We start from the raw sequence: 11,992 nt of genomic DNA on the forward strand, positions 1-11,992 counted from the left end.
ATAGCCCAGCATGGTAGGACGAGTGAGGCATCATCTAGCTGGCGAGAGATGAGAGCCGTTACCTGCCATCCTCCTCTTCCAGCTGCTTGCTGGCCACCCGGATCATCATGCAGTATGCAAAGGGAGACTTAAGGCCATGCCGTGTGACCTTGCTGATCATCTTATTGACGGCCAGGCGGTCATTCTTACGCACGTGGTACAGGAGCCCTAGTGCGTGGTACTATAGGACAGGAGACAGCAACAGAGTACAAACGTATCAGTTTTGGGTATACTGGCCGTGTGGCCTTGGGCGGGTCCTTCAGCCTTCTCTTTTCTAAGATGGGCACCGTAGCAGGTACTACACAGAGCGGCTATGACAATTGCCCCAGGTACTCTGTGTACACAGCCCTCCGCACAATGCTTCACAAACCACAGAATTATAACTGTGGTTCTTGTTCCCACCCTCACTTCGGCAAGAGCCCTAACAGGCAGCATAAATACAAATATGGAAAGGAATAAAAAACAGCACAAAGATGAAAGCAATGTGGGAGACCTGGTGCTTTCAATCAGACAATGAGAGAGAGAAGGTGGGAGCCAGACCCTGAGCACGGTCATGTTTTATAAGTCACTGTGTGGCACACCTTAGCCATGAAATCTTGCATTACCCACAACAACCCTGAAGGTAGACAGTTTTATCTCTGCTGACTTGCCCCAAGACTCCTGGCTGGTATTGACAAAGCTAGGTCTGGAGGGCCAGAAGTCCAGGGACTCCCTTTCTAAAGATGTGAGGTCTCGTAGTTATTTCCTGTCCTTGATACTCTTTTTTTGTTTCCTAAAGGAGCGACATTTGAGGGCGAAGATATGGCAGCTGCGGATGCCTTCTATGTGGGAAGCTTATCTGGCCCTCATAAGTGTTTTAAGGAGCCACAGCTGGCCCTGAAGACAAGCATCATGCAAAGGATGAGAAGACAGATGAGAGATGAAGGGAATACATAAACACACAGGGAGCGCCGACAGGCAGGCCCCAGATGGGTCATGTGTTACATGCATGATCCTTGCTGCTTTGTGAGGCAGTAACCTTCATTTGTATTTTACAGACAAGGAAATCACGACCCAGAGAGATAAAAGGAACAGCTGGCCTAGGTCACCAAGGAAGAGTAAAGTGGATCAAAGCCTCATCAAGATAATTCCACACATCATAACAAAGCCAGGTTGGCAAAGTCCTAAATTTAGGCAGCTCTCTGCCTGCCTTGGCCAAGTTTGCCACATCATCTGCTCCAAAACAATACTCAGCTGGTTATCAAAACACTTGAATATTTCAGCACCAGCTGGTAAGCAGTCTCTAACCCAAGCCCCCGAAGTGGTACCCTGGATTCTGTAATCCAGGACTTCCCAATTCTTCCCATGATCCAATGACAAAAAGATTAAAGCCTGCTATGGCCAGGGTCACAAGGATCTCGGTGGCAAGTGTCCATGCCAACCGGCCAGTGCCTTACCACCTGCCTGAGTGTTTTAAATATCACTCCCTTGCTCACATCTCACCTGGACCATGATGTTATCACTGGATGCCGCCTCCTGAGCCTCATTCACCCAGCGTTTGACCACGTCAAAGCTGCACTTCAGCAGGTGCTGTGGGCAACAGGGCACATTAAGGGGCACGTAGGAAGTGTCCTCATCACACCTTCTGGGCCCAGTTCTGGTCCTCCCTCAGACATGGCTCAGGGGCTCACCACTGTTCTGGTCCTCAGAGACTATGGACAAACTCAGGATGCTCCCACCCTCATTGTCCCTGCCTAAGGCATGGGTCAACGCCATCCACCCACGACCCTCTTCAATCACCCCAGAGTTCCTTGGCTCTCTTCACGGAGAAGGGTGGGACTCTCAGGCTTACAGATACAAAAATACTTTATTTTGGCCAGGTGCAGTGGCTCACGCTTTGTAATCCAGCACTTTGGGAGGCCAACGTGGGTGGATCACCTGAGGTCAGGAGTTCAAGACCAGCCTGGCCAACATGGTGAAACCGCGTCTCTACCAAAAATACAAAAATTAGCTGGGCGTGGTGGTGCATCCCTACAATCCCAGCTACTCAGGTGGCTGAGGCATGCAAATGGCTTGAGCCAGGGAGGCAGAGGTTGCAGTGAGCTGAGATCAAGCCATTGCACTCCAGCCTAGACAACAGAGTGAGACTCTGTCTCAAAAAAAAAAAAAAAAAAAAAAAAAAAAAAAAAAAAGAAAGGCCAGCAGCAGTGGCTCACGCCTGCAATCCCAGCACTTGGGAGGCCAAAGGGGGTGGGTGGATCACGAGATCCAGAGTTCAAGACCAGCCTGGTCAAGATGATGAAACCCTGTCTCTACTAAAAACACAAAAATTAGCTGGGCACAGTGGCCGGTGCCTGTAATCCCAGCTACTCGAGAGGCTGAGGCAGGAGAATCACTTGAACCCTGGCGGCAGAGGTTGCAGTGAGCCGAGAGCGTGCCACTGCACTCCAGCCTGGGTGAGAGTGAGACGCTGTCTCAGTTAAAAAAATAAAATAAAATAAAAAAGAAGGAAACACTTTATTTTTTCCTACTGGAATGTGACTCTGAAATTTTCTTCAGTTTTCTACCCCACCCCCAGCAGGGCTCCAGCAGCAGCTACACACCAAGGAAGACACGAGGGCAGAGCTGGAGACACTGGGCACCTTGTCCACAATGGCTTGTTTCATGTAGCGCTCAATAGCCTGCAGCATGGTGCTCTGTGGGCAAAAGAAGCAGGGTGGAAGCAGATCCAGTCAGTCCTTGGCAGCTCTGAGGAGTGCAGAAATGGGGGCAGATAGGAGTATGAGGAGGAAGTAAGTGTTTCTCATGTGCTCCTGCACACCGCCTCCACCCCACATCACCTGGCTCAGTGAGATAGGGGACACCCCAAAGCATGCAAAAGATGATGCCGAGAGCCTCAACTGAGAGGCCAGGAAGCAGGGAAGGACCGGCATGACTCACATCGGTGATCTGGCAGAGGGCTCGCACGGCTGGGCCCCGGTAGTTGTCTTCTTTCCCAGTCATGTCTTTTGTTAGGCTGCAGGGAAGAAGGCATTGTGAACATGCAGAAAGCCTGAGCCTGCTCACTCCTCTCCAGCTCCCATGACCACCCTTGCCCACATTACTACACAAGCCTCCTAACCAGTGCTCTCCCTCTATTCTTGCCCCTCTAAGTCTAACTCCACACAGCTGCTGGAGGGAGTTTCATAAAACTCAAAAGCAAACAGGTCATCCCCCTGCTGTTGCTAAAAAGTTTCCATAGCTTCCTACTGCCAGTGACCTGAATGTAACTCCTTGAACTTCCCCAACTGGCTATGCTCACTCCTCTCCAGCCTTGGCATGTGCTATTTCCTTAGCCTGTAGCACTCCTCACCCCTCACCTCCGCTCTGTCCTACTCTTTTTTATTTTTATTTTTATTTTTTTGAGACAGAGTCTCACTTTGTTGCCCAGGCTGGAGTGCAGTGGGGCGCAATCTTGGCTCACTGCAACCTCTGCCTCCCAGGCTCAAGCTCTACTGCCTCAGCCTCCCCAGTAGCTGGGATTATAGGTGTGCGCCACCACACCTGGCTAATTTTTGTATTTTTAGTAGAGAGGGGGTTTCACTGTGTTGGCCAGGCTGGTCTTGAACTCCTGACCTCATGATCCACCCACCTCGGCCTCCCAAACTGCTGGGTTTACAGGCATAAGCCATCATGCCGGGCTTTTTTTTTTCTTCTTTTTTTGAGACGGAATCTCATTCTGTCACCCAGGCTGCAGTGTAGTGGCACAATCTCAGCTCACTGCAACCTCCACCTCCCCAGTTCAAGCAATTCTCCTGCCTCAGCCTCTCCAGTTGCTGGGATTATAGGTGCACGCCACCACACCTGGCTAATTTTTATTTCAGTAGAGACGGGGTTTCACCATGTTTGCCGGGATGGTGTCAAACTCCTGACCTCAGGTGATCCGCCCATTGAGGCCTATGGATTACACTGTGGATACAGTGTTGGGATTACAGGTGTGAGCCATTGCGCCTGGCCTGTCCTATTTCTTCTTACTCATCCTTCAGGACTCTACTTGGATCATTCCCCTAGGAGGACTTTCCTAATTCAAATCCAGCTGGATGCTCTTCTGGTCTGCTCTCATAGCCCATAATACTTCCATGATAAACCATATTACACCCTACCTTAATGGCCTGATGCCTGGTTATTTCTCCATAAATTCTGGGGCTACAGAGGCCATGTCTATCTTTGTTGCTGCTACATCCCCAGAGCTATACACAGGGACTGACAGACAATATTTTCTAACTGAACCTACAAATCAATGTATGACCCCCCCACCCTAAACTGTAGCAGGAAGAAATAAGAGAACTGAGCCCCAGTTCTTAAGGGCAGTGATTACACTTTAGTCACATCTGTCCCTGAATCATTTAGCTTAAAGCAGACACTAGTCACTTAGTAAGCAGTATACCGCTTGTACTCTTTTTTGTGTGTGTTCTTTATACTCAAGAAAGTCTTTGGGAAAGTTCTAAGCTGGTTTGGTTAACTAAAACAAATCAAGAAAAGGAAGCATTTGTGTCCAAGTCAAGGCCAGAGAATTAAAACAGAAACAGCACACCTGAAGGCTGCCACGGGATGGGCAGCAATAACAGGGAAGCTGCCACGGGGTAGGCAGCTGGCAATATGCAACCAAAAATCTCACTGTCTGGTACACACAAGAAAAAATGGTCTGTCAATGGAACCCATCAGAGGAGCCACCAACAACCCCATGACTTGCCTGCTGGTGACAATGATGACGTCCTCTGCGATGCAAGACATCTCCTTGATGGTCAAGTAGCACATCCGACGGAGTGTGGGCTGGGAGACAGGTGGGAAAAGACCTATCAGCCCGGGCTCACCAAGGGCCAGAGTTGGGAGAAGATACCTCCTATCTCCACAAAGGCAGCCCACACTAACTGGTGGGGCCAGCTCTCCTTGGCCCTCCCACCACCTTGTCACAGCTGCCACCTCTCAAGGAAAGCAGGGTCGAGGCACTTACATCATTGGACTGAAAGAGCTTGGTCATGGCAAAGAAGGCCTCGGTCGCTTCCGTGGTCCCCAGGTGCTCCCCCTGTGTTAATCAAGACAGAAGTCTCAGCTTGGGACAGAGGGTCAGACAGCAATTCCTGCAGGATCAGCCCATACCAGATCTCCAGACCCTAAAGAGGCTCAAGGGCAACATATGAGACTTGGACGCTGAGGGGACCCCGAGCTGAGCTGTTGTCTACAACCACATAGAGGCTGTCCAATAGCCTAAGAGTGATCATGATTTGTCCACGCCCCTCCAATCCCCCAGCACCATTCTCCCTACCCCCAAGCTTCACCCTGTTACCTGGTTTATGAGGTAAAGAATCTTGGTGAGGATGTGGGCACATTTCCGAGGGTTGATGGGAGTTTCATTAAATACACGGGCCTAAGAAGAAGTGACCAAGGATGTTACCTTCTAGCCTAGTTCATTTCCCTTCAAGTATATTCAATGTCTGAGAAGTCTCAGGGTAAGCTGACTTGCCTAAACAGGGCTTTCTGGGTATGCAACAAGCTTATTTTCATAAGGAAAGGGTTTGTTTTTCTTTACTCAACTACTAATTATTCTTGGACTCTTGTGTAAATATTAGTTAGGGATGTGCTAACCTATTGACTAGCAGATAGTTAGCAAACATCTACTAACTAGAAACAGAAACAATGAATGACAACAATCAAGAAAGAAGCAGCTGGACGCAGTGGCTCACGCCTGTAATCCCAGCACTTTGGGAGGCCGAGTGGGGGGTGGATCACCTGAGGTCAGGAGTTCGAGACCAGCCTGGCCAACATGGTGAAACCCCATCTCTATTAAAAATACAAAAATTAGCCAGGCGTGGCCGGGCGCGGTGGCTCAAGCCTGTAATCCCAGCACTTTGGGAGGCCGAGACGGGCGGATCACGAGGTCAGGAGATTGAGACCATCCTGGTTAACACGGTGAAACCCCGTCTCTACTAAAAATACAAAAAACTAGCCGGGCGAGGTGGCGGGTGCCTGTAGTCCCAGCTACTCGGGTGGCTGAGGCAGGAGAATGGCGTGAACCCGGGAGGCGGAGCTTGCAGTGAGCTGAGATCCGGCCACTGCACTCCAGCCTGGGCGACAGAGCAAGACTCCGTCTCAAAAAAAAAAAAAAAATTAGCCAGGCGTGGTGGTGGGAGCCTGTAATCTCAGCTACTCTAGAGGCTGAGGCAGGAGAATTGCTGGAACCTGGGAGGCAGAGGTTGCAGACAGCCGAGATCATGCCATTGCATTCCAGCCCAGGCCGACAACAATGAGACTCGATCTCAAAAAAAAAAAAAAAAGAAGTAAACGTAACTAACTCTCTCCAGGAACAAAGGTTTCCTGTCTTCCAGGCACAAGTTGTCTCCCATGTTGCTCTTTAAAACAACACTTTGAATGTGTTGGTATTTCAGTGGCATTGATGGTGAATATTTACGATGGAAGCTAGAGGGGAGCAAATGTCACTTGCCTCCTGGAGTACGGCACTCTTCTCGAGGTGCTGGAATGGGTTGGAGCCTCCACCTACAGTCAAGGACAATGGAGAAGGTAGGTTGTGACTCTGAACTTCAAAACTCTCCCAGACATAGTAAAGGGAAGATGTCCCTTCCTAGTAAACCTAGTAAAGTTCAAACTCTTCAGGAATGGCAATCAAGCCTCTACAATCTGTCTAAGGATCCTACTAGTCTCCTGCAAGTGGGCGGGCTCCACTCTACCCCAAACCACCCACGTTCTCCCAGCAGCCCTGGTACAGTCCTGTGCTTCTCATGGTGCCATGTCTTCTGTTCATTTATATAACTTGTAATTAACTAAGTCCCTATGTGCCAGGGACCACCATCTCGCTGTAACTAGTTCCTTCATAGCAGATGACACATTTGCAAATAATTACACGTGTGATTATCTGGTTGATGTCGGTCTCCTCCACCGTGGGTGCAACCATTCTAATATTCCCAGCTTAGGCACTGAGTGTCCCACTTGCTCTGTTGCAGTATCCAGGACACCGTACAGTGCCCGGGATACAGTAACCGCTCAATATACTTTGCTGAATAAATGAATGATGGGGTCAGAGTTTCCAGTCACAGGACGCTGGCTCCGCGGATTAAGCCCCAGTTTGGCCAGCACCAACGTAGCCCCAGCGAATCCCAAGGGGCTGGACGAAGAAAGTAACAAGAGAGCACTCGGCCTGGTTCCCTCCTTTGACAGATGGGTAAATTGAGGCCGGGGGGAGGCGGTGACGCGTCCAAGATCACCCAGAAAATTGCAGTCCGAGCTTACAAGCGTGAGACAGCCAAGCATGCTCGGGCTCTGCGAGGCCTACCACTGACTAGCTGCGGACCCTGGCACAAGCCCCTGCCCCTCACTGGGCCTCAGCCTCCGGGTCAGGACACAGAACCCCAAGGAAGGCTCGGCGGGTGGGGGCCCGGCCTCCTTCAGACCCAGGCCTGGTCCCCTCACCTGACTCCTCGTCCTTCTTGTCGAATTTCTTCAACATAGTGGAGTCGGTGGAGCGCAATGCAGCAACGCAATTCTCGACGGGCGCGGCACGGAGCAGCGGGGCGACAGTGGTTCTACAGGGACCACTTCCGGGACCCAGCTGTCCACGTCGCCCTGCGCTCTGCGCAGGCGCTTTCCGCGCTCTGCGCCTGCGCTCATTCCTGTCGCCGCAGCCACGTCTAAAGTTAACCCGACGTCCGCCGGAGCGGGAGTGGGGAAAGCCAGAGGGAGGGGCGAGGGCTAGCTGCGGGGGCTACTGACTAGCGTCCCAAGTCTGCTCTCTACGCCTCTTTCCCTGTACCAAGGGAGGAGGAGGAGCCCCTGCCTCTTTGCGCTGTGGCGTGAGTCTTTGTGGCTTTCGGGTGTGAGGTTGGTGGCACACACTGGCCCGCAGTAAATACCCAGTTGAGGTGACCGGTCTATGACTGTTATTGCCACCTTCCGAGGGAGCCTTGCCAGCCCCTCCTCGCTTTCAGTTTCTTTCCCTGCCTGATTTCCTTCTCAGCTCGAATCGCCATCTAACACTTTATTTTTGCTTTCTGGCTTTTATTTATTTTGAAACAGGGTCTCGTTCAGCTACCCAGGCTGTGGTGCAGTTGTGCAATCTCGGCTCACTGCAGCCTACACTTCCCTGGCTCAAGCGATCCTCCCACCTCAGCCTCCCGAGTAGAGCTGGGCGCACCACCCCCGACTAATTTTTTAACTTTGGTAGAGAGGAGGTCTCACTATGATGTTGCCCAGGCTGGTCTTGAACTCGTGGGCTCAAGCGATCCTCCCTTCTGGACTTTCCAAAGTGCTGGGATTACAGCGGTGAACCGCCGCACTCGGCAACTTTCTTGCTCTTTTGGGATTTTTTAGTTTGTCTTTTATTCACTTCAGTGGATAATGTTGACACATAGTAGTTGCTCAGTGAGTTCTCATTGAATGAATGCATGAAATTGCATTTTTAATTTATATCTGCCGGGCCCTATCTTGTCTGCTCCTGATGCAAATTGTCTTGTACATTATCAACTTTAAGAGATCTAACTAAACAGCATGGAACTTCAACGTTATTTTGTAAATACTTTGGATGTTTATGGAGTGCTAACTAGATCCACTGCCTACACGGGGAGATGGAAGGGCAGTAAATGAAGCATCACCCAGGGTTTATCTTCCTGGGGACCTATGCAGGACACCCTGAGGCTAAGGTCAGTGCATACCAACAAGCCAGATTGCACTGGCAATGGCAAAGTCGTGATGGCCAAGCGCTGTGACACGGCCCCAGCTTGTCTGGGGAGGGGAAGCCCGCAGCCCTGTGGGCAGGAGGAGTGGGCTTGTGGAGAGAAGAGGCAGCAGAGGCCCCAGGTGAAAAGGGTGACGCAAAGCTGGTGGAGGGGAAGATATCGCTGGGGTCAGCCAGAGGCTAAGGCCAGGGACAACAGATCTTACAACATGTAAAATTGTCAAGAGTCAGAAAGATGTTCAAAATCTTTTATCAGTAACCCCACCCCTAATCAGGAGAAAATTGTTCAAAAGAAGAAAATGAGGCCGGGTGTGGTGGCTCAAGCCTGTAATCCCAGCACTTTGGAAGGCTGAAGTGGGTGGCTCCCCTGAGGTCAGGAGTTCAAGAGCAGCCTCACTAACATGGTGAAACCACATCTCTACTAAATACAAAAAAAAAAAAATTAGCCCAGCGTGATGGTGCATGCCTGTAATCCCAGCTACTTGGGAGGCTGAGGCAAGAGAATCACTTGAACCTGGGAGGCAGAGAGATTGCAGTGAACTGAGATCACGCCATTGCACTCCAGCCTGGAGCCTGGGCAACAAAAGCGAAACTCCATCTCAAAAAAAAAAAAAAATGAAAATGAAAATGAAGTTGCCTGCTGCAGCAGTTTGCAGCAAAATAATTGTAAACACCCTAAATGTCTATCAATAAAGGGATGATTAAGGAAGTTATGGTACATCTGAGGACTAAACTCTGATTTTTGTCTTGTCTCAGCTACTCCAGGAGCCTGAGATGGGAGGATCGCTTAAGCCTGGGAGGTCAAGGCTGCAGTGAGCCATTATCATGCCACTGTACTTCCATCTTGGGCAACAGAGTAAGACTCTGTCTCAAAAAATATATAGGCGTGACCAGGCACAGTGGCTCATGCCTGTAATCCCAGCACTCGGGAGGCCGAGGAGGGTGGATCACCTGAGGTCAAGAGTTCGAGACCAATCTGACCAGCATGGTGAAACCCCATCTCTACTAAAAATACAAAAATTAGCTGGGCATGGTGGCAGATGCCTATAATCCCAGCTACTTGGGAGGCTGAGGCAGGAGAATTGCTTGAACCCTGGAGGCACAGGTTGCCCTGAGCCAAGATCGGGCCATTGCACTCCAGCCTACATGACAGGGCAAGACTCTGTCTCCAAAAATACACACACACACACACACACACACATATACATATATAGGTGTACAATTCAGTGGCTTTAGTATATTAAAAAAAGTTTATGTACCTGTCTGCACTGATTGGAGAACATTTTCATCACCCCAAAAAGAAACCTCCTATTCATTAGCAGTCACTCCCCATTTGCCCATCTGCCCAGTCCCTGGCAACTACTAATCTACTTTCTGTCTATAGATTTGCATATTCTGGATATTTCATATAAACAGAATCATATGCTATGTAGTCTTTTGTGTGTTTTGCTTCTTTCATTTAGCATATTTTCAAGACATGTTATAGCATGAATCATTCCTTTTGTAGCTGGATAATATTCCATTTTATGGATTTACCATATTTTGTTTGTTAATCAGTTGATGGACATTTGGGTGGTTTCCAGTCTAGTTCTTGTGAACAAAGCTGTGAATGCTGGGAATATTAATATACAAGGTTTTGTGTGACCCTATGTTTTAACTTCTCTTGGGTCTATACCTAAGAGTGGAATTACTAGGTCATATGGTAACTATGTTTTTGAGAACTGCCTAACTGCTTTTCCAAAGCAGCTGCACCATTTTACATTTCCACCAGCAGTGTATGGGGGTTTCAATTTCTTCACGTCGTTGTCAACACTTGTTACTGTCTTTTTTATTATAGCCATGCTAGTGGGTGTGAAGAGGTTTCAGTTTGCACTTTCCTGATGGCTACTGATGTTGAGCGTCTTTTCATGTGCTTATTGGTCATTTGTATATCTTCTTTGAAAAAATATCTGTTCATATCCCTTGCTCATTTTAAAATTATTTTATCTTTTTATTAGAGTTGTATGAGTAATTTAAGTCTAGACCCCCCCTTTTTTTTTCCAGAGTGTAGCTCTGTCACCCAGGCTGGTGTGTAGTGGCGCAATCTCAGCTCACTGCAACCTGTCTGCCTCCCAGTTTCAAGCGATTCTCATGCCTCAGCCTCCCTAGTTGGGACTACAGGCTCATGCCACTAGGCTCAGCTCATTTTTGTATTTTTGGTGGAGACGGGGTTTCACCATGTTGGCAAGGCTGGTCTCGAACTCCTGACCTCAAGTGATCCTCCCATCTCGGCCTCCCAAAGTGTTGGGATCACAGGCATGAGCCACCATGCCAGGCCAGCAGAGATTATTTTTATGATACTTTCCAATGACCACCACCTTCCATACTCTAAGGATTTCCCCAGCCCTCCTCTGAGATGCACCCTCTTGCCCTCTAGGTGGCACCAACTCTCTATTTTTACCTCGAGTTTTTTAGCGAAGGCATAGCTGGAAAAGGCTTGAAGCCCCCATGCCAGGCCCTGTCTGTCCACTAGAGTGACCCAGGGCAGTTTCAGAGTCCGGGGACTAACCTGAGCATTTCCTCAGTATAACAGGGAGACTCAGGGCTACCCTTGCTTTAGGGGCAGCTTCCAGCCTCATAAAATAAGTTTTCTAGTCAAAGTAGCAGTCACCTGTTTTCTTCTCCACCCACGCCCACTTTTGAAACCATGCCCTCGCTCATTCGGCATTTGTTGAGCACCCACTGTTACATAATACTTGTAAAAATAGCAAGTACTCTATACATATGAGCTGTTGTTAACAAAAATTCAACTTTTTTAGGATGAGATCATGAATATAAGCGCCCCTGCCTTTGCAAACTGTGAAGGGCAACATTGTGCTAAGGTGTGATCATTATTAGGGCAGGAGGACCACAATACAAGTGCTAGCGTTTATCAAGGACTCATGTATTTTATCCTGAGCCCACCTAATGAAAGTTCAAAGTAAACAATCATGCTGACTTCACTGGCATAAACCTGAATCTCAGAGACATTATGTACATTGATGAAGGACACACGCCAACTGAATGACACAGCTGGGAATCAAACCAGTTTCTTGAGTTTCCACAGACTACTACTTACCCTGAATCACAAGCCATCAACTAAAAGGAGAGCTCAGGGTGAAATCAAGGTTTGACCTGGACACACGGTTATTAGACAACCTGGGGAGTCCCGTCAGCCTCATAAACATGTTTTCCTTACACCATTTTTCTTTTTTCCCCTTTTATGTATGT

General features: G+C 49.0%; 1 protein-coding gene across 1 annotated transcript in view; it reads right to left on the reverse strand.

Moving 5' to 3' along the window:
• Window positions 1-7,654, reverse strand: part of COPG1 (COPI coat complex subunit gamma 1) — a 29,778-nt gene extending 22,124 nt beyond the window's left edge. The window contains exons 1-9 of the mRNA XM_033210852.1: window positions 7,483-7,654; window positions 6,500-6,552; window positions 5,345-5,425; window positions 5,012-5,083; window positions 4,751-4,830; window positions 2,959-3,034; window positions 2,622-2,714; window positions 1,522-1,608; window positions 63-220 (exon numbers count right to left, since the gene is read on the reverse strand). Coding sequence (XP_033066743.1) covers window positions 63-220; window positions 1,522-1,608; window positions 2,622-2,714; window positions 2,959-3,034; window positions 4,751-4,830; window positions 5,012-5,083; window positions 5,345-5,425; window positions 6,500-6,552; window positions 7,483-7,519 — 737 coding nt within the window. The 5' untranslated portion in view covers window positions 7,520-7,654. The remainder of the gene's footprint in view (window positions 1-62; window positions 221-1,521; window positions 1,609-2,621; window positions 2,715-2,958; window positions 3,035-4,750; window positions 4,831-5,011; window positions 5,084-5,344; window positions 5,426-6,499; window positions 6,553-7,482) is intronic.
• Between the last annotated feature and the right edge of the window lie 4,338 nt (window positions 7,655-11,992).

Source organism: Trachypithecus francoisi, unplaced genomic scaffold, assembly GCF_009764315.1.
Source record: "Trachypithecus francoisi isolate TF-2019V2 unplaced genomic scaffold, Tfra_2.0 Lachesis_group0, whole genome shotgun sequence".
NCBI classification, from domain to species: Eukaryota; Metazoa; Chordata; class Mammalia; order Primates; family Cercopithecidae; genus Trachypithecus; species Trachypithecus francoisi.